Source organism: Corythoichthys intestinalis, chromosome 22 (genome assembly GCF_030265065.1).
Source record: "Corythoichthys intestinalis isolate RoL2023-P3 chromosome 22, ASM3026506v1, whole genome shotgun sequence".
Classification (NCBI taxonomy): domain Eukaryota; kingdom Metazoa; phylum Chordata; class Actinopteri; order Syngnathiformes; family Syngnathidae; genus Corythoichthys; species Corythoichthys intestinalis.
In genome coordinates this window covers 5,314,138-5,337,050 of record NC_080416.1, presented here as the reverse complement: position 1 = coordinate 5,337,050, position 22,913 = coordinate 5,314,138, and the positions used below count along the sequence as shown (strand labels likewise).

Sequence of the window (22,913 nt, the reverse complement as noted above, 5' to 3'; positions counted from 1 at the left end):
AAAAGTCACACATGGAAAATCATCCCCTAAGAGATCAGCCTCATAACATTTATTTTTGCTCTTTTTAATCTGACAAATGAGTTTCTCATTTCATTTTTGGAAACACAACAAAAAAAACATGATACACACTAGATTGACAAAGTTTTACGGCTCTCATTTGAGAAAAGTCATGCAACTCCGTTGACATCAAAATTTACAAATGGATGAAACACGCACCAAGAACAGGTTTTTATGTACAACTAATAACAAGGCAACGGAATCAAATTCCTCCGGTTGTTTGTTGTTTTTCAACTGCTCACTATCCTATTCACCACCAAAAAGTTCTTTTGACCACATGGAGTTGAGGTTCATCCAAAACTTTTACCAGTAATTTTCCTTTAAATGTAAACGCATATCGCACTACATTTCATGAAAATTAATAATGAATTGTTTAACAGTAATCTCATTTCCATTGCTAAAGAGATTATAGTCCACTCCTGAAACATTTTAAATACATTTTAGAAAATATACACGTTGAGCAAAGTCATGGAAAGCACTAAAATATTATACAGTGTGGCAATCCCTTCGAGTGTTCTACAAAACATTGGTGAATCGTCATTTTTTTTTTTAGTCATCTGGAAAAATCAATTTATAATCATGCCCAATATTGTATTTTTATGAATGAATGGGAGAGGATTGTTAACATTCTGTTCGGTGGAAATCGTCCAAATAAAAGTACTTTGGCAGCATCACGTGGCCAAGAGTGAAATTACATCCAGAATTAGCATTTGTTGTTGTTGTTGTTGTTTTTAAGTGTTAAAAAAAAACACAGGAATAATTCTTGTATCCACTAAGTTTTTGAAATCAATCCTTCACTGCCACTGACGGCGATAGACGTCCAAATGACAGTAAAAGCCATTATGATTCTGATTCAATTTGCCAGATTTGGGGGCATTTTCAGGTCACTAAATTTTTGGGACAATTCCTGTTATCAACACCTGCCTGTCCAAACGGATTGGACTTCTATCACCGTCAACGGCAGTGAATGAGTTCATTTTGAGGGCATTTACATTCAATATTTCCGGGCAACTATTTTGTCAATGGCAGCCAGTGAGTACAAAAGCAAGGACATGAAGACCACAATCAAAAATAGTTCAGTTTTCCTTGGTATAACACAGCTAATGTGATTTGACAAGTTTTGTCCCCCACCCACTAGTGATCACGTGATTTCGCTGAAAGGCGCACTTGTGGGAAAAAAAAGTAAATTGACGTCACAGCCCAGCTAAACTCAGAGAGGGGCCTGAGGGGGTCAGTCTTTTGCTGCCATTCGAGGGTCAACCTACGACTGTAGAGGAATAAAAAATACTAAAAATGAGAGATTTGGCAGCGTTGTTGCTGGTGGCTGCGCAAATCCAAAGCGTCCATCCTGGTAAGCTCCAATATTTTCAAATTGATCGTATTGTGACGCACTTTGCCTCAGCAAAGCTCGCTCCAAAGTTGACCTCACGACATTAGGCGGAAGAATATTTTGACGAACCTAATAAGGAAAAGGTCATTCGGCAAAGATTGAAAAAGCAAAGTCGTCAAAAGATATGATGTCGAATCGTGTGAAATGTTTGTCTTTAAGCAGGAGATCTTCAAATATTGAAGTAAAAAGCTAATATTCTTGGTTGCCGACGTAAAATGAAATGTTATCTGGCGTTGGCATGCCATTTAAAGAGGTTTAGTCGAAGATTTTTTTGGGACATCAAAAAAAAAAAAAAAAAATTTTTCTTTCAGTGATCCACACGCTCAAGTACATCTGTACGGCGTCGTCTCAAATTCCAAACTTCCCAGAGTTCTTGGCTGTCGGTTATGTTGACGGTGTTCAGATTGATCACTACGACAGCAAGAGCAGGAAATTACGACCTACACAGGACTGGATGAACAAAATCACAGCCGAGGATCCACACTACTGGGAGAGAGAGACACTGATCAGTATTGCTCAGGAGCAGGTCTCCAAAGTCGACATTGAAATTGCTAAAGAGAGCTTCAACCAAACTGGAGGTTTGTTGCCGTCCAACTTTGGAGCATTTCATGCGGCGGTCCCCTTTTTCAGCAGACGTTGGCTTATCTCTGGGCACGCCGTCACGTGCCTTTCTCTCAGGTGTTCACATGTTCCAGCGGTCGTATGGCTGCGAATGGGACGATGAGACTGACGAGGTGGACGGATGGGAACAGCACGCTTACGACGGAGAAGACTTTATTTCGTTTGATTTGAAGGGACTGAGGTATATCGCGGTCAAGCCGCAAGCTGTCGTCACCAAAAACAAGTGGGACCAATTTGATCTTCAACACCGGAAGCATTACATCACTGAGATTTGCCCTTCTTACTTGAAGAAATACGTGAGTTTTGGGAGGGACTTCCTCATGAGAACAGGTACAATCTTAGCACACCACCTCCCCCTGCAAGAAAATGACTGCCACGACGGCCTTTTCTCCTTTCCCCTCTCACACATTCTCCATTTCTTTCCATCTTTTGTCCTCTCATATATTCTTTCATCTCTACACACATTTTCCATATTTCGTCCTGTCTTCTCTCTCATTCCCATTTCTCTTTGAAATATTGCCGTCCTTTCCCCTAAAAGATTCTCCCCCTATTTTGTCTATCACGCTTTCATACATTCCCAATTATTTTTCTCACACATTGTTTCCTTGTAATAATCTTTTCTCCCTTTCCTGTCCTGTCACACATGATCTCTGGATTTCGTTCTTTCATCTTTTATCTCACATATTTTCTTCATTCTTGGCACTTTTACATCACGTCTTTACAGTTTTCCTCTCACACTTTTTTGACATTCCACTCACTCGTTCTCCTCTCAATATTCTCATCATCCTCTGATGTACTTTCTCACGCGTGTGTCAGTGCTTCCACGGATCTCCCTGCTGCAGAAGACGTCGCGGTCGCCGGTGACCTGCCACGCCACGGGTTTCTACCCCAGGGAGGCCGCCCTGTTTTGGAGGAAGGACGGCGAGGAGCTCTTTGAGGACGTGGAGATGGGCGATACCCTTCCCAACCACGACGGAACCTTCCAGACCACCGCCGACCTCAAAGCGGTGGACGCCTACGGCAAGTACGAGTGCGTCTTCCAGCTGGCCGGCGTCCCGGAGGACGTCGTCACCCCGCTGGATCCCGCCAACGTCCTGAGCAACGAGCGCATACGAGGTGAGCGACAGGATTCCGACAGAGGTGTCTAAACTTTTCTTTTAACCAGAGGATTTAACTCGTGTAAAAAAAGAACAGGTTTTTAAAGTGGGTTTCTTTATTTCTAAGTTTTGGTGGTCATTAGATTCGACGTCTATCGCCATCAATAGCAGTGAAGCATTATCGCTCATTTCATGGATTTTTTTGTCATGTCACATGCACTTTAAAGGGCAACTGAAGAGCTTTTCAGATTTCGCTCGAGTGTTTTACTCAGTTGAATTGTATTAAATGCATCATTCGCTGTCTCAAAAAGTCACATTAAAAAAAAAAAAATAATAATTGACCGCATAGTTTTTATGGCCATAGCAACGAGGGACGCGCCGTCCTGCCGACCGCTACCTCATGACGTAACTTCCAGGAAGCCTCGCCACCACTCTGAACACGGAAATATAGCACCACGCTATCCTCGCCATATATTGCAAACATTTTCTGGGTTTTACTCGCGGGATTCGTCATGCCATCTTGACGCATAGCGATTAATTGCTCACAGGAAGACTCGAGACTCTAGGAGTGGTCCAAAAAAACTTCTCCTGCAAAAGGTTTGGACCATTTTTGTGAGCATGCATACAGGTCCCCAATCGGCTCAATGTTTTCCTCATTTCAGCCACAACAGCTTTGAAAACCTACAACAATGCAACCTTGGTTTTACAAATACGTAAGTATAGATCCTTAATGGCTTTTATGATTCTAAAACGTAATGCACTTCTGTTGATAAACGAGGGGGACTCCTACTGCCTGTTTGTTGAAGTGCGACATTTTTTTTTTGTTGCTGTTGCCCTGTCATAAGTACACCAGACTCACCGCTGTTCCAGCTATAGACCCTACTCACATGACGTCACAGCCACACCCCCGCGCCATGTTGTCCGTATACTCGTCATGTTAATGCATTAGCGCTTCCTAAATTCCTCCTATTATGGCGTGTTTTTCTGCTCGTTAACATTAATAATCAAAATGGTGAAGTCGCGTGTGGCGGTCGGTTGCAAAAACAGAGAAGATAGACGGAGAGACTTGAAGTTTTACCGTATTCTGAGAGACCCGGAGAGGAGAGCGAGATTGACTGCTGCAATTCGACGAGAAAACTGGGCTCCAAACGACTACCACAGATTATGTCGTAGTCATTTTATACAGTGCCTTGCAAAAGTATTTGGTCCCCTTGAATCTTGCAACCTTTCGCCACATTTCAGGCTTCAAACATAAAGATATGAAATTTTATGTTTTTTGTCAAGAATCAACAACAAGTGGGACACAATCGTGAAGTGGAACAACATTTATTGGATAATTTAAACTTTTTTAACAAATAAAAAACTGAAAAGTGGGGCGTGCAATGTTATTCGGCCCCTTTACTTTCAGTGCAGCAAACTCACTCCAGAAGTTCAGTGAGGATCTCTGAATGATCCAATGTTGTCCTAAATGACCGATGATGATAAATAGAATCCGCCTGTGTGTAATCAACTCTCCGTATAAATGCACCTGCTCTGTGATAGTCTCAGGGTTCTGTTTAAAGTGGAGAGAGCATTATGAAAACCAAGGAACACACCAGGCAGGTCCGAGATACTGTTGTGGAGAAGTTTAAAGCCGGATTTGGATACGAAAAGATTTCCCAAGCTTTAAAAATCTCAAGGAGCACTGTGCAAGCCATCATATTGAAATGGAAGGAGCATCAGACCACTGCAAATCTACCAAGACCCGGCCGTCCTTCCAAACTTTCTTCTCAAACAAGGAGAAAACTGATCAGAGATGCAGCCAAGAGGCCCATGATCACTCTGGATGAACTGCAGAGATCTACAGCTGAGGTGGGAGAGTCTGTCCATAGGACAACAATCAGTCGTACACTGCACAAATCTGGCCTTTATGGAAGAGTGGCAAGAAGAAAGCCATTTCTCGAAGATAGCCATAAAAAGTCTCGTTTAAAGTTTGCCACAAGCCACCTGGGAGACACACCAAACATGTGGAAGAAGGTGCTCTGGTCAGATGAAACCAAAATTGAACTTTTTGGCCACAATGCAAAACAATATGTTTGGCGCAAAAGCAACACAGCTCATCACCCTGAACACACCATCCCCACTGTCAAACATGGTGGTGGCAGCATCATGGTTAGGGCCTGCTTTTCTTCAGCAGGGACAGGGAAGATGGTTAAAATTGACGGGAAGATGGATGCGGCCAAATACAGGAACATTCTGGAAGAAAACCTGTTTGTATCTGCACAAGACCTGAGACTGGGACGGAGATTTATCTTCCAACAGGACAATGATCCAAAACATAAAGCCAAATCTACATTGGAATGGTTCAAAAATAAACATATCCAGGTGTTAGAATGGCCAAGTCAAAGTCCAGACCTGAATCCAATGGAGAATCTGTGGAAAGAGCTGAAGACTGCTGTTCACAAACACTCTCCATCCAACCTCACTGAGCTCGAGCTGTCTTGCAAGGAAGAATGGGCAAGAATGTCAGTCTCTCGATGTGCAAAACTGATAGAAACATACCCCAAGCGACTTGCAGCTGTAATTGGAGCAAAAGGTGGCCCTACAAAGTATTAACGCAAGTGGGCCGAATAATATTGCACGCCCCACTTTTCAGCTTTTTATTTGTTAAAAAAGTTTAAATTATCCAATACATTTTGTTCCACTTCACGATTGTGTCCCACTTGTTGATTCTTGACAAAAAATTAAAATTTTATATCTTTATGTTTGAAGCCTGAAATGTGGCGAAAGGTTGCAAGGTTCAAGGGGGCCGAATACTTTTGCAAGGCACTGTATCTGGTAAGATGCATTTAATATATATTTAGAGGGTTTTGGGCTGACAACCACAATTAAGATCATTGCTAGGCTAATCGCTGACAACATACACTCAGACGTTGTGAATGAACTACCTGAAAATATATAATTATAAGGGGATAATAAGACAGTTGTCATACAATTAATTTACAATTTCACTATTGAGGTCAAAAGCCAAAAAATAAATTCAACTAGGGACAATCTGGAGTAGTGCTATCGCACTTCATATTTATTACATATTATATATGTATGTAGTGAGAGTGCTATCGCTAAACCATTTAAACATTAAAACCCCTAGCTCCATTGACAAATGACATGAAATACATTAGACTTGACAGTGGATGTTAGCAAGAACAAAAGATTTTGTATTGAAAATTTCGTAACTCACCTTCCCGAGCACAAGATTCCTGCCGAATTTTCGTTTACGAGGACCTGTTTCACCCAACCAGCAACGTAGCATTTATAAGCCTCCAAGCTCTTAAAGTTTTCAAACTTTTGTGAGAATAGGCTGATTTTGTGTGGACAAGATAGTTGTAAATATCAGGGTCAGGCAAAGACGGCGAAGACAGCGGGTCGAAAAACATCGATTTAGGCATCAAATATGGATCTGGCGAATGGATAAATTGAAGCTTTTCCACATAACGCCTTTTATGCAACGCATCCAATGAGTTTACAGCGTCAGATAACACCGGGGCTTCCATGAATTTCTCTATAACTTGCATGAAAACAATGAGAATAGGTCTAAAAAATACGGACAATATGGCAGCCGGATACAGCGACACGTCATTTTGTGACGTAGGTGAGTAGGGTCTATTGAGTCTGGCCACCATTCATGCGGATACAATTTCCAGGGCGGAGCAAGCCATAGCAAACAGACAACGGAGTGGACCAATCAGCAACAGGCAGACGTGACGTTAGTGAAATGACGAGGGACTTGCGCGTGGAAGTAAACATACGAAGAGAGCGGAGTTTCTTCAACATGGCTAGCGCGAGACAGACTGTTGTCAATGACTCGTGTCGATGTGTTTTAGCTCATTTAAAACAGAATTTACCGCGGATTGGAACATATTCTCGGTTATCCCGTTCGCCATCCGTGTTGTGGTAGAGACTTTCGGCGCGCAAGAGTGACGTTGCTCGTGCACAATACGTCACGCAAATAAAGGAATCTGATTTGTCGATTGATTTTGTACCTGCTCGAAAGGCCGTTAATGGGATGGTTCCCAGACTATTTCTCTCAGTGTTTGAAAAATACAGGGAGAATAGTCTGGCAGAGCCAGGCAATGTCATAAGTAGATAGGTTTGCTGACAGGTCTACTCATGTGATTTTATGACGATATCAATAGGTATTATGTAAATTCAAATGTTCCCAGCACCAACTAGGTCCTTGGCTCGTTTTTTGGCCTGTCACAGGGTCAATATAAAGCCTATTTATTAAACAATCCTCTGCAGGCCCTAATGTATCAAATACATCTCAATAAAACAATAACTATTATACTTCAACATAGGGCAGGGCGATATGGCCTTAAGTAAGTATCACGATAAATTAAAAACCTCGATAACGATAAATGACGATAAATTCGCCCAAGCGGACTGTTATATATTTGAAAATTTGAATCAATGCATGGAATACAAATTAACCGTTTCTCGTTAAATTTATTTAACCAGCTTTCAATCTAACAATTGCACATGCAGTCCAAACACTTAGTGTTAAGAAAATCTTGTAAACAATAAGAATTCTAGTGTGAACATTTATAACAGCTTGTATGACTTGGAAAATGTATAACATTATAAAAATCAATATGATGACTGTGCAAACATGTCATTCTAACACAAACGACTTGCAGCTTTAACAGTACACTTCAGACAATTTATTGGTAATGGCTGCTGTGACATAATTATTCAACACAAGTGTTTACGTCAATGTTTCATTTTTTTTTTTTCCCCCCGAAACATTTTTTAATACATGCACCCCCCACACAGACACAACCAGATTAAAGCTGTATTGCTCTGATGCCAATGAAACATTTAAGGTTTTATGATGGCAGAATAAAGCAAACCCATACAGAAAAATAGCTGTGGCCATTAAACTGTCATATTATATATAGGCTTCACTGTTGGATTAGGCTACTTTATGCTGAGTGCTTTACCATCATGAAAGCTTTCAGGAAAATCACATAGAGATGCCAAATAACGCGACATGATGATTTCTACATGAAGTCCGTGCCCAGTCCACTCATTAATTACCGCCGTTTCGACAAGGTTAGAGCCGCTGTCCGACTCTTTCACGTTCATTTGTAGCCGTTGTTAGCTGCTAGCGTTAGCCTGTGGCTTGGCTACCAGAAGAACGCACTAAAAGCATCCTCTCCTAATATCGTGAGAACCAGGGAGGACAGCGGGTGAAAGCCCGTCTGGAACCCGCCAAGAGTTTACTTAATGTCAGGTGAAAGTTTGGTGAAGCTAACTTAAGCCCGACTCCATCCCATTTACTTGTACCGTTAGCCGCTAGCGTTAGCCTACTGGGCTTCTGTTTGATTGGCTTCCTGAAAACCACGTGACTCCATACGTAAGCACACTGTCTGCTTTCTTGAAGGGGAATGAACATAGCCGAACAACACAGCGTCAAAGCGGGATAAAAATACTATATTTTCTTGTTTTATTAAATTACCGAATTTACCGACATGGTCAAAATTACGTCGGTCATCGTGAAGAATTTCGGTGACGGTAAAATTTCGGTTTACCGCCCTGCTCTACTTCAACATCAAGGTCTTCCCATTTGAAGAGGGAACAATAGCATCAAATAGATGCTGCTTTGACTGGTGCATTATTATTTGATCACCAAGAAATGATTATTAAATTAAAATTAGGATTCATCCAATATTTTCATGCTGCTGTGATTTTTTTTTTTTTTCTCCAGGAAGCCAAACATAAAAAATTAAGCGGCGGAAACCCTCAACACGATGAAAAAAGCGTTGCAAGTCAGTCGCCACCCAGTTTCCCAAAATCAAGAGAGAATGGGTCGAGTCATATGATGACCCAAGTGATGCGGTGTCCACCGATGACGACTGAAGAGATCCTATGAGGCCTGCCAGATGCTGAATTTCTTCCGTCTGCGACATCAGATGATGATGACTTAGGAGAAATAAATGTAGCAAATTTTGATGAGATGAAATCATAAACTAGTCATATATACAGTACACATTTTTAAAAGAAAAATATACCTTCACATTTTAATGATAATGCATTATCTTTGTATAGAGAACACTTCATGCTACAGAAAAGAGTAGATACATATTTCCCACTGCCACTTTCATTTTTCAATGTAGCGCTAGTTAGTTGCTATCCTAACTTTGTGTTGCTTACTAAATTTATGTTCTTTGATGTGTGCCACTGTGTTTTTGGTATAACTTAGCTTATACAGTTGGGAGAACAAGTATTTGATACACTGGCAAATGGGTTTTCCCATTGGCAGTGTATCAAATACTTGTTCTCCCCACTGTATGTTGTGTCACAATCTGACAGTGAAAGCTGATGCTGATTCAACATAAATCTCGTATCATTTATTATTGTGGCCTATTGAATTTTTTTCAGAATGTAATATGATTACAATCTGATTACAATATTTTCCAATAGAATACATTAAACAGTCAACAAAATGCGTCAATGTTGTTTACGATTTATGGTTTTATTTTTTAAATGTAATTCATGCTCCTGTCAGTGCTTCAGCCACCTCAAGTTTGGCTCTCACGTCTGGGATCGCCTGACGACACAGGTATACTCTCGGAAGGGTAATTACTTGACGGTTTACAGCAACACCTGGAAAATAAAATTGTTTTGTCATTTATTTTGAAAAATCAATATCATTCATTTAGCCACATTTGGGCTAGCTTTACCATATTTAGATCAGTAGGAGCTGTCCCATTACCTAATATCCAGTTTTAGCTATGTGGAGAGCATAGAAAAATATACAACCATGTAATCGCATTCTCTCAAATAAAAAAATCACGAGGCTTACCACTCGCTCTCCCGTTCGTGAAGTGTTGAGCTGTCAAATGGCGTCATCTGATGTGTCAGGTTCAAAGATGTAGGGACTGATTGTAGTTCATCTTCCCTGGGAGCCTTTGCCATTGGTAGCGTCACGAAAGAGCGATCCTGAATGGTTACCTTTGGTGGAAATATCACCGACATCGTTGCTGCAGTGCTAGCTGTGGGTAGTCTTCTGTTGCCTACTTCCGGGTTTGCGAAAAAAACGCAAATTATCCTTGTAATTACGTGTTGATAATGTCATGGTTGTTTTGACGAACTCGTCCAAAGTTTATATTCGTAAAATTACACCAAAATCCGGAAAGGTCTTCAGTTGCCCTTTAAGCATCTTACTCAATGATATTTTCATCATTTGCTTTGCGCCAATAAAAACTGGACAGCGGGTCGCAAGTTTGGACACCCCTGTTTTATCACTTGACTTTTGTTGCTTTGTGAAGCGGAAGTTACGTATATTTTGCGTAAATATTGTGACTAAATATTGCCATCTAGTGTACTTGTTGAGCTTTCAGTAAATGATACAGTAGCGACTTAACTGTTCTGCCCAAATGCATGATGGGATGTGGTGCATCCATGACTGTGTGTGGTGGCTACAAATGCTATATCTTCTCTGCGTTGGGTACACTATAGGGTGTTAAGAAAAAGATCGACTCTTGTCATTCTTCCCCACGTCGCTACCCACAATATTTATGGTTGCTGTGGGAGAGTTGACAAAGCTTTTGCCAATTAAAAGCACGGCCCCAATGAATGCTTGTATCTACTCCACTCTGCCTCTTATCTCTGTATATAAGTAAAACGGCGCCATTGTAGGCTGTTTACGGCAATGGAAACGCAACGCAAATTATCCTTGTAATTACGTGTTGATAATGTCATGGTTGTTTTGACGAACTCATCCAAAGTTTATATTCGTAAAATTACACCAAAATCCGGAAAGGTCTTCAGTTGCCCTTTAAGCATCTTACTCAATGATATTTTCATCATTTGCTTTGCGTCAAAAAAAACTGGACAGCGGGTCGCAAGTTTGGACACCCCTGTTTTATCACTTGACTTTTGTTGCTTTGTGAAGCGGAAGTTACGTTTATTTTACGTAACTATGTTGAATGTGATGCTCGTCTTTTAGCCAATGTGGCGTCGCCTTGTCACATAGAGCTTTTTACGATAAAAATTCTTGTTAATAAATGCTTAAATCCCTGAATTCTTTATAAATAACCGTTGGCAAAACGCTTCTCTCGTCACAGGTCGTCAAATAATAGACGGTCTTTGAAGGCCGTAGAAACCGCTGATCTCCCTCAAGATGCGAATGGACTGTGAAGACAAGACAGCAGTTTTGCACAATTCAGCGTGACTTTCCCGATTCAATTCAAGCCATTTTTTTTGCCCACACAAATGTCATTTTGAGTAAAAAAAAAAGTCACACATGGAAAATCATCCCCTAAGAGATCAGCCTCATAACATTTATTTTTGCTCTTTTTAATCTGACAAATGAGTTTCTCATTTCATTTTTGGAAACACAACAAAAAAAAAAAAACATGATACACACTAGATTGACAAAGTTTTACGGCTCTCATTTGTGAAAAGTCATGCAACTCCGTTGACATCAAAATTTACAAATGGATGAAACACGCACCAAGAACAGGTTTTTATGTACAACTAATAACAAGGCAACGGAATCAAATTCCTCCGGTTGTGTGTCGTTTTTCAACTGCTCACTATCCTATTCACCACCAAAAAGTTCTTTTGACCACATGGAGTTGAGGTTCATCCAAAACTTTTACCAGTAATTTTCCTTTAAATGTAAACGCATATCGCACTACATTTCATGAAAATTAATAATGAATTGTTGAACAGTAATCTCATTTCCATTGCTAAAGAGATTATAGTCCACTCCTGAAACATTTTAAATACAATTTAGAAAATATACACATTGAGCAAAGTCATGGAAAGCACTAAAATATTATACAGCGTGGCGATCCCTTCGAGTGCTCCACAGAACATTGACCAATGGGTGAACAGTCATGATTTTTGTAGTCATCTGGAAAAATCAATTCATAATCATGCCCAAAATTGTATTTTCATGAAATGAATCTAAAATTGTAAGCGTCAAAAGCAGAATGCGTGAGAATTTTTAACATTCTGTTCGGTGGAAATCGTCCAAAAAAAAGTACTTTGGCACCATCAAGTGGCCAAGAGTGAAATTAAATTCAGAATTAGTATTTTGTTGTTGTTGTTGTTGTTTTAAGAGTTAAAAAAAAAAAAAAAAGGTAAATGGTAAATCAGTAATACTCCTTGTATCCACTAAGTTTTTGAAAAAAATCTTTCACTGCCACTGACTGTGATAGACGTCCAAATGACAGTAAAGCCATTATGATTCAGATTCAATTTGCCAGATTTTAGGCATTTTCAGGTCACAAAATTTTTTGGACAATTCCTGTTATCTCTTTATCTCTCTAATTATGAATACACCTTCAAAAAAGATGCACATTGAGCAAAGTCATGGAAAGCACTAAAATATTATACAGTGTGGCAATCCCTTCGAGTATTCCACAAAACATTGGTGAACCGGAATGATTTTTTTTTTTTTGTAGTCATCTGGAAAAAATCAAAATCATGGCCAAAACTGTATTTTTATGAAATGAATCTAAAATTGTAAGCGTCGAAAACAGAATGGGAGAGGATTGTTAACATTCTGTTCTGTGGAAATCGTCCAAATAAAAGTACTTTGGTACTATCAAGTGGCCAAGAGTGAAATTACATCCAGAATTAGCATTTGTTGTTGTTGTTGTTGTTTTTTTTTTAAGTGTTAAAAAAAAACACAGTAATAATTCTTGTATCCACAAAGTTTTTGAAAACAATCCTTCACTGCCACTGACAGTGATAGACGTCCAAATGACAGTAAAAGCCATTCTGATTCTGATCCAATTTGCCAGATTTTGGGGCATTTTCAGGTCACAAAATTTTTTGGGACAATTCCTGTTATCTCTTTGGTGTTGCCACTACTCCCAGTCCAAACGGATTGGACTTCTATCGCCGTCAACGGCAGTGAATGAGTTCATTTTGGGGGCATTTACATTGAATATTTCCGGGCAACTGTTTTGTCAATGGCAGCCAGTGAGTACAAAAGCACGACTTGAAGACCACAATCAAAAGTTGTTCAGTTTTCCTTAGGTATAACACAGTTAATGTGGTTTGACGAGTTTTGTCTACACCCACTAGTGATCACGTGATTTCGCAGAAAGGCGCACTTGTCGAAAATGAAAGTCAATTGACGTCACAGCCCAGGTAAACTCAGGTGAGGGCGTCAGTCTTTTGCTGTCATTCGAGGGTCGACCTACGACTGTAGAGGAACAAAAAATACTAAAGATGAGAGATTTGGTAGCGTTGTTGCTGGTGGCTGCGCAAATCCAAAGCGTCCATCCTGGTAAGTTCCAATATTTTCAAATTGATCGTATTGTGACGCATTTTGTCGAAGCAAAGCTTATAAAATTTTGCTCCCAAAGCTGTTGTGGTGGTGAAAAAAGCCCTCTTTTATGTTCAGTTAGACTCTCAATGTTATCCAACAGTGCTAAAAACTATTTACATCATAAACATACATGTGCAACACGAAAATGGCCAAAATTAATGCTTAACGACACGGCGAAGTCGTTAAGTGAGAGATCTGTGTGCAGTTGTTGTGTGCAGCTAACATGGCAAACGTAAGTTAATATTCCTTTCTTTAAAGAAAGTTTGTAGTGCGTACCTTGGAATCGTTGCAGTCGCTGTCATTTTTAACGTTACGCGCATGCCAAATTTGTCAGAACACCGGCAACGTGCGGCAGAAAAATACAGCAAATATAAATCAGTGGGAGGCCTGAGGTTGTTTCGCTGAGACGAGATGGTCCCGAGATGGGAGAGTGAGAGAAGCCCACTTCACAAAGCTACGATGTCGGAAATTGGAGCACAGTTTTCAGTGCTCTCCTGGCGATGTCAGGATATTCCGAAATGACTTTAATCCAGAACCTCGGTCGAGTTGTTGTCTCAAACGTACGTTTAAGGTCGTCGTGATTTGCGATCTCTAAAAGCTGATATTCCTGTTGCACCGACATGCTCGAATCACTCGGTTTATTCACATACGGGTCACAAATCCACTCCTTCGCAGCTCGTGGGTCTTTAGTGATTTGGAAGTAGCATGATTTTGTTTTCTTCGAGGTTGTAGGCTCATCTTCTGGCTCGTCAGGTTCCCTTTTCCCCATAAAAAATCTGTCCAGAGACGTCTGTTTTTCAGTCATTCTAGTGTGGGGGCTAATTATTTTCAAGAACAAATGTGATGGGTGACAACCTACGTCATACGTTATTATCAAGGCCAAGCGCAAATAGATATGGCGGAAAACACTCAGGTGACTTGAAGTTCCACTCTGAGACCCCCAATTTGGCCAAATTTCAAAATTGTCTGATATGCACATGTGATACATCATTGGAAAGCTTAAAATCTTAATTTTCTGGGGGAGGAAAAATTTTGAGCAGGAGGGCATTTTTAAAAAAAAAAAGTTTTTAAACAGCAAATCCCTATCTGGAGGTGAGAGCACGCGAGAACAGAATTACAGACGCCATGACTTTAACGAGATATTATCGCGTACTTATCTTGTTTCGATCCAAAAACTCCATGTAGCATGTATCACTAATTGTCAAGACACAGCTGTGAATGGCCACAGCTGGATTTTGGGGGGATTTTATGGGTGAAACATGGTAATATAACAAGGGTCACGATGCAGAAATCGCAGACATCAAGGAGTGGAGTTCATTTTTTCTTTGTTTGGATCGATTATTTATCATCTAACATATCGGAGAAAATGCGACAGTAACAAAAACAATTAGGGCTGTCAAAATTATCGCGTTAACGGGCGTTAATTAATTTTTAAAATTAATCACGTTAAAATATTTGACGCAATTAACGCACTCCCCCCGCTCAGACAGATTTAAATGACAGTACAATGAACTGCTTGTTAATTGTGTTTTATGGAGTTTTGCCGCCCTCTGCTGGCGCTTGGGTGCGACTGATTTTATAGGCTTCAGCACCCATGAGCATTGTGTAAGGAATTATTGACATCAACAATGGAGGGCTACTAGTTTATTTTTTGATTGAAAACTTTACAAATTTTCTTAAAACGAAAACATTAAGAGGGGTTTTAATATAAAATTTCTATAACTTGTACTAACATTTTCTTTTAAGAACTACAAGTCTTTCTATCCATGAATCGCTTTAACAGAATGTTAATAATGTTCATGCCATCTTATTGATTTATTGTTATAATAAACAAATAGTCCTTTTGTACTGTATTGTGAATTTATATATATCCATCTTGTGTCTAATCTTTCGATTCCAACAATAATCTACAGAAAAAAAGCATATTTTATAGATGGTTTGAATTGCAATTAATTAATTTTTAGGCTGTAATTAACTCGATTAAAAATTTTAATCGTTTGACAGCCCTAAAAAAAAATACAATTAAGCGATAGTTATGAGGTAGATATCCGTGACTTTTTTACAGACGCCATTTTTTTCACTTTGACGTAATTTGTTTAAAGGTTTAAAATATGTGAATAATTTTGAAAATTCGTTTTTTCTTTTAAGACGAAATATGATACATCAATTAATGATTCTAAGCTAAAAATGACAGACATTTTGAATAATAAATTTAATTCATTACCATCGTATTATGGCTGGGTTGAAACAAAAGCGGTTGTGCGACATCAGTAAACGGGGGTTTTCAGGGTAAAACGGACAAATTAAAAATAGTTTGGGGGCTTAATGTGCGATGAATCTGCTATGGCAGCATATAGACATATTGTTCTATCAAACAACAGTTGTTTTGGCTTCAAATACAGCAGTTTCTTTTAAAGAGGAGTGCAAGAGCAGAAACTGCTTTTTCAGTCTTGTCTGTGTTTTCCGCCATATACAAAACAAGATGTACTGCTAACCGTCTAATCAATGCATTTCTATGACGACCTCCTATCCTGTTGTTGTATATCTAGAGTAGACCAAGATTTCAGTGTGTTAAGCGACACAGGCCAAAGTTAATCGGCCAGAATGCAGTCGTTAATAAATTCTTTATCATTTCTGCGCGGCCCGGTACCAAATGCGCCACGGACCGGTACCGGTCCGTGGCCTGGTCGTTGGGGACCCCTGCCCTAAAGGACAGATGACTTCCCCCTGTGGGGATCAATAGAGTATCTATTTATCTATCTAAAAATACTACACGGGTCTTTAAAACTGCTCCAATTAAGAACTCTATCAGAGCATATTTGTATCTAAACGAGTCAATGTTGTTAATTGCACTTGTTTGATCAAAATGAACCAATAAATGGGTGACCAATGACCAAACTGCTCACTGTCATGAATTCCTCATCAGCCATTAGCAGAGGCGCCATCAATGCATCTGCGCAACAACCAATTCTCATCAGTATATTTGCTCATACAGACAGGGCAGCCATTTTATTGCGGATTGTAGTTTGAAAAGCCACACTGTTGATTCCTAAGCTCTTCTGCTTGCTCATCAAAGGTTGCGCGTCTCCCACCTTCAACTTTTACTTTCCGTTCAAGGCGTTAAGACGCTGCTCATCGTCAACTACACGCTTTTCTCGTCACGGGTGGTCAAATTATAGATGCCCTTGAAAGGACGCAGAAACTGCTGAGCTCCCTTAAGGCGCAAACGGACTGTGAAGACCAGACGGCAGTTCGACACAATTCAACTTGACTTTCCAGGCTCAACTCAAGCCATATCTGTCCATTTACTGTACGTACAAATGCCATTGAAGTAAAGAAAGTCATTTCTTTCAGGTTACAAACACACATTTGGAAAATCCTCCTCCAAGAATTCCGCCTCATAACATTTATTTTTGTTCCTTTTAATCCAACAAATGACTTTCTCCTTTTCTTTTTGGAAAAACAACAGAAGAAAATGATACACACAAGACTGACAAAATTTTACTGCTCTCATTTGTCAAAGTCATGCAAGACTCCATTGACGTCAAAATTTACAATTGGACGGAAGGCACCAAAAACAGGTCACCGATGCAACTTTTTATACGGAATCATATTCCCGCGGTTGTTTGTTGTTTTTCAATCGCTCGCAATGTTATTCACCCCAAAAAATGTATTATGGACTACATTGAGTTGAGGTTCATCCAAAACTTTCTTAGTCATTTTCATTCAAATGTAAACGCTTTTTGCACTACATTACATGAAAATTAATAATGAATTGTATAACATTATTCTCATTTCCATTGCTAAAAAGATTATAGTCCACTCCTGTAAAATTTTGAATACACCTTAAAAAAAGATACACATTGAGCAAAGTCATGGAAAGCACTAAAATATTATAAAGTGTAACGATCCCTTCTAGTGTTCCACAAAACATTGGTGAACCGTCATGATTTTTTTTGTAGTCATCTGGAAAAATCCATTTATAATCATGCTCAAAATTGCATTCTTATGAAATGAATCTAAAATTGTAAGCGTCGACAGCAGAATTCCAGAGAAATTTTAACATTCTGTTCGGTGGAAATCGTCCAAATAAAAGTACTTTAGCATTATCAAGTGGCCAAAAGTGAAATTACACCCAGAATTAGTATTTTGTTGTTGTTTTTGTTTTTTTAAAGTGTTAAAAAAAACACAGTGGATACAAGAATTATTACTGTGTTTTTGAAAACAATCCTTCACTGCCACTGACGGTGATAGACGTCCAAATGACAGTAAAAGCCATTCTGATTCAATTTGCCAGATTTTGGGGCATTTTCAGGCCACTAAATTTTTTGGGGACAATTCCTGTTATCTTTTTGGTGTTGCCAACACCTGCTTGTTCGAACGGATTGGACTTCTATCACCTTCAACGGCAGTGAATGATTTCATTTGGGGGCATTTACATTCAATATTTCCGGGCAACTATTTTGTCAATGGCAGCCAGTGAGTACAAAAGCACGACTTGAAGACCACAATCAAAAGTTGTTCAGTTTTCCTTGGGATAACACCGCTAATGTGATTTGACGAGTTTTGTCTCCACCCACGAGTGATCACGTGATTTCGCAGAAAGGCGCACTTGTCGAAAATGAAAGTCAATTGACGTCACAGCCCAACTAAACTCAGGTGAGGGCGTCAGTCTTTTGCTGTCATTCGAGGGTCGACCTACGACTGTAGAGGAACAAAAAATACTAAAGATGAGAGATTTGGCAGCGTTGTTGCTGGTGGTTGCGCAAATCCAAAGCGTCCATCCTGGTAAGTTCCAGTATTTTCAAATTGATCGTATTGTGACGCACTTTGCCTCAGCAAAGCTCGCTCCAAACTTGACCTCATGATATAACACGGAAGAATAATTTGACGAGCCTAATAAGGCAAAGGTCATTCGGCAAAGATTGAAAAAGGAAAGTCGTCAAAAGAAATGAATGATGTCGAATCGTGTGAAAAGTTTATCTGCAAGCAGATCTCCAAATATTTAAGTAAAAAAACTAATAATATTGGTTTCCTTCATGAAAAGTAACTTATCAAGCGTGGGCATCTCATTTCAAAGAAGAATAGGATATGGCTTTTTTTTAGGACATCAAATAAACAAATGTTTTTTTTCTTTCAGTGATCCACACGCTCAAGTATATCCACACAGGGTCATCACAAATTCCAAATTTCCCAGAGTACATGAGTGTCGGTTATGTTGACGGCCTTCAGATTACCCACTACGACAGCAAGAGCGGGAAATATAGACCTAAACAGGACTGGATGAACAAAATCACAGCCGAGGAGCCGCGGTACTGGGAGACACAGACACAGATCAGTATTGGTGCACAGCAGCTCTACGAAGTCGACATCGAAACCGCTAAAGAGCGCTTCAACCAAACTGGAGGTTTGTCGCCGTCCAACTTTGGAGCATTTCAAGACATTTCATGCGCCGGTCGCCTTTTTCAGCAGACGTTGGCTTATCTCTGGGCACGCCGTCACGTGCCTTTCTCTCAGGTGTTCACATGTTCCAGCGGATGTATGCCTGCGAATGGGACGATGAGACCGGCGAGGTGGACGGTTGGGAACACTACGCTTACGACGGAGAAGACTTTATATCGTTTGATTTGAAGGGACTGAGGTGGATCGCGGTCAAGCCGCAAGCTGTCGTCACCAAACACAAGTGGGACCAAGATGACAGCTATAATCAATACTTGAATTATTACTACACTGAGGAATGCCCTTCTTACTTGAAGAAGTACGTGAGCTTTGGGAGGGACTTCCTCATGAGAACAGGTACAATCTTAGCACACCACCTCCCCCTGCAAGAAAATGACTGCCAGGACAGCCTGTTCTCCTTTTCTCTCTTACACATTCTCCATTTCTTTCCATCTTTTGTCCTTTCATACATTCTTTCATCTCCACACACATTTTCCATTTTTCGTCCTCTCGGTCTTCTCTCTCATCCCCATTTCTCTTTGAAATATTGCCATCTTTTCTCCTAAAAGATTCTCTCCCTATTTTGTCTCACGCTTTCATACATTCCCTATTATTTTTCTTACACATTGTTTCCTTGTAATCATCTTTTCTCCCTTTCCTGTCCTGTCACACATAATCTCTGGATTTCATTCTTTCATCTTTTATCTCCCATATTTTTATCATTCATGGCCCTTTCACATCACATCTTCAGTTTTCCTCCCACACTTTTTTGACATTTCACTCATTCTTTCTCCTCTCCATATTCTCATCATACTCTGTTGTACTTTCTCACGCGTGTGTCAGAGCTTCCGCGGATCTCCCTGCTGCAGAAGACGTCGCGGTCGCCGGTGACCTGCCACGCCACGGGTTTCTACCCCAGGGAGGCCGCCCTGTTTTGGAAGAAGGACGGCGAAGAGCTCTTTGAGGACGTGGAGATGGGCGAGACCCTCCCCAACCACGACGGGACCTTCCAGACCACCGCCGACCTCAAAGCGGTGGACCCCGACGCCAAGTACGAGTGCGTCTTCCAGCTGGCCGGCGTCCCGGAGGACGTTGTCATCCCGCTGGATCCCGCCAACGTCCTGAGCAACGAGCGCATACGAGGTGAGCGACAGGATTCCAGGATCGCAAGTTTGGACACCCCTGTTTTATCACTTGACTTTTATTGCTTTGTGAAGCGGAAGAACAGAGGAAGACGGCGGTGGCCGTCGCCGTCCCGTTGGCGCTCCTGGCTCTGGTCGTCGCGATCGTCGTCCTCGTCGTCAAATGCAGAAAAGGTGAGGGACGTTCGCTCTTTCGGCAACTTTTTCGCCCTTGGTGACTGCAACTTTAATCGTCTATTTTGTTTGCAGCCAAATACGCTCCAGCTTGTAAGTAAAATGTTTTCCTTGGAGTTAAACAAAGCCAAAGGTGGAGGTTTGATGTCAACTAAATGTTTGGATCGCCTTCTGGCAGCCGTCCAAGCAGATTCCGAGTCTACTTCATCCGAGCGCGCTTCCGAGACTACTTATCCGACTGCCGAGACCCCTTTAGCCGAGCCCGCTCCCGAGTGAGACGTCGTCACACGGTGAGTTAAACCCACGCTGTACGTTCTTCTTTGAAAGTGAATCCAATATCAGCTATGTTCTTCTTCCTGCAGGTTCGGAAGACGAGCGCGATGTCCTCGTGCAAGCAGTTTATTAATACTTTGGGTGTGAAAAGATTTGTTGTTCATTTGTTCCATCAGGGTCTTTTGGCTGTATTTGATATATTTTAGATTATTTTTCTTATTTGTATCAGTTGACTTTGGTTGAAATCTGTCATGATCTACAATTTCCGCTTCCTTCATAACAAGCAGTTCAATAGCAACGATTCACTTTTTTGCCTCACCTTCCAAAATACTACACGGATCTTTAAAACTGCTTCAAATAAAAACTTTATCAGAGCCTATTTGTATCAAAACGGGACCATGTTGTTGATTGCACTTGTATGATTAAAACGGACCAATAAACGGCTGACCAATGACAAAACTGCTCACTGTCGTGCGCTCATCAACCACCAGCAGACGTTAGCGCAACAACCAATTCTCATCAATACATTTGTGAACACATAACAGCATTTTGTTAAGCTGTTTTATTGCAAATTTGAGTTTAAAAAGCCTCACTGTTGATTTCTAAGCTCTTTTGCTTGCCCAACAAAGTTTGCGCGTCTCCTACCTTCAACTTTTACTTTCCGTTCAAGGCGTTAGGACGCGGCTCATCGTGGACAAAACGCTTTTCTCGTCACGGGTTGTCACATTACAGATGCCCTGGAAAGGCCACAGAAACTGCTGACCTCCCTCAAGGCGCAAAAAGAGTTTCGCACAATTCAACGTGACTTTGTAGGCTCACCCATACACTTCATAATATATTGACGGGACATGGGGCCCGGGGCAGGTTTATAGACCCTACTCACGTGATGTCACAGCCACGCCCCCGCGCCATGTTGTCCGTCTACTCGTCATGTTAACGCATTACCGCTTCGTAAATTCCTCCTATTATGGCGTGTTTTTCTGCTCGTTAACATTAATAATCAAAATGGTGAAGGCGTGTGTGGCGGTCGGTTGCAAAAACAGAAGATAGACGGAGAGATTTGAAGTTTTACCGTATTCCGAGAGACCCGGAGAGGAGAGCGAGATGGACTGCTGCAATTCGACGAGAAAACTGGGCTCCAAACGACTACCACAGATTATGTAGTAGTCATTTTATATCTGGTAAAATGCATTTAATCTATATTTAGAGGGTTTTGGGCTGACAACCACAATTAAGATCATTGCTAGGCTAATCGCCGACAACATACAGTTTCAAATTCAAGATGCTTATTTGTTCCACCATCTTTATTTTTTGAATAATATTTAGCTGGTAACAAGTGAAAGAAGCTGGCCTCGTCTACGGATCATCGGTTAAACAGGGGTGTCCAAACAAAGGGGGCCTGATTTGGTGTGGTAAAAATGCGGGGGGCTACCTGGGCTGATTTACATAGAACAATATATTTAAACAAATTTTAGCAAGCCCTTCTGTGTGTCACATTTGCTTTATTATTTTTTTAATACATAATTTCAACAGTCTCGTCTTGGTGGCGTTCTCTTTCGACACTCGGGCTCTTGCAAAATACTGCTGCTGTGCTAGCTTCACGTTGCTATAATTTCTCGCTGCGTATCTTTCCTGTAATGTCGTACATGTCAGCGTGTCTTGTTATTATCGCGTCACATCGAACTCTTTGAAAACGGCAACTGTCTCTTCGCAAATGAGGCAGACACAGTTGTTGCGTGTTTTATTGAAGAAATAGTCCAATATCCACCTATCCAACTTTTTTTTTTGTCGCCATTTTAGAAATCACACAGGGTAATGTTGCTTCGAGTGCTGCTCTTAATGTTTTTCAAAGTTTCGTGAGAATAGGCTGATTTTGTGTGGACAAGATAGTTGTAAATATCAGGGTCAGGCAGAGAGGGCGAAGATAGCGGGTGGAAAAATATCCATTTAGGCATCAAATATGGATCTGGCGAATGGATAGACTGAAGCTTTTCCGCATAACGCCTTTTATGCAACGCATCCAATGAGTTTACAGCGTCTGAAAGCACCGGGGCTTCCATGAATTGCACTATAACTTGCACGACTAATTGAAAACAATGAGAATAGGTCTAAAAAATACGGACAATATGGCGGCCGGATACAGCGACACGTCATTTTGTGACGTAAGTGAGTAGGGTCTATAGGGGGCCTATCTCCGTCAAAGCTGACCGAGTGGAAACAGAGACAGATAGCTTTTTACGATGAAAATTCTTGTGAATAAATGCTTTAGTGCTGCAACGAATAATCGATTAACTCGAGTATTCGATTACAAAAAAATATTCGAATTAAATTTTGTTGCTTCGAGTATTCGTTTAATTAAAGTGGGGTTGTAATGGTTTATTTTGAAAGTT

General features: G+C 40.6%; 2 protein-coding genes across 4 annotated transcripts; both read left to right on the top strand.

Moving 5' to 3' along the window:
• The first annotated feature begins 1,241 nt into the window (after nucleotides 1–1,241).
• On the top strand, nucleotides 1,242–12,630 carry LOC130910564 (class I histocompatibility antigen, F10 alpha chain-like). Of its 2 annotated transcripts, none has more exons than XM_057827979.1 (5): nucleotides 1,242–1,408; nucleotides 1,759–2,025; nucleotides 2,126–2,398; nucleotides 2,885–3,184; nucleotides 11,274–12,630. In XM_057827979.1, exons 1-5 carry the CDS (start codon nucleotides 1,351–1,353, stop codon nucleotides 11,297–11,299), a joined length of 924 nt encoding a protein of 307 aa, XP_057683962.1. In that variant the 5' UTR covers nucleotides 1,242–1,350; the 3' UTR covers nucleotides 11,300–12,630. The 2 variants fall into 2 exon arrangements, with proteins under 2 accessions (XP_057683962.1, XP_057683963.1); XM_057827980.1 differs by lacking the exon at nucleotides 11,274–12,630 and adding an exon at nucleotides 8,912–9,468.
• A 658-nt stretch (nucleotides 12,631–13,288) lies between these two features.
• On the top strand, nucleotides 13,289–21,057 carry LOC130910562 (major histocompatibility complex class I-related gene protein-like). 2 transcript variants are annotated; one of them, XM_057827978.1, is made up of 8 exons: nucleotides 13,289–13,453; nucleotides 18,636–18,902; nucleotides 19,013–19,291; nucleotides 19,778–20,077; nucleotides 20,152–20,250; nucleotides 20,326–20,343; nucleotides 20,429–20,540; nucleotides 20,613–21,057. In XM_057827978.1, exons 1-7 carry the CDS (start codon nucleotides 13,396–13,398, stop codon nucleotides 20,524–20,526), a joined length of 1,119 nt encoding a protein of 372 aa, XP_057683961.1. In that variant the 5' UTR covers nucleotides 13,289–13,395; the 3' UTR covers nucleotides 20,527–20,540; nucleotides 20,613–21,057. The 2 variants fall into 2 exon arrangements, with proteins under 2 accessions (XP_057683961.1, XP_057683960.1); XM_057827977.1 differs by lacking the exon at nucleotides 13,289–13,453 and adding an exon at nucleotides 17,781–18,283 and having other exon boundaries at nucleotides 20,613–21,053.
• Nucleotides 21,058–22,913: the final 1,856 nt, after the last annotated feature.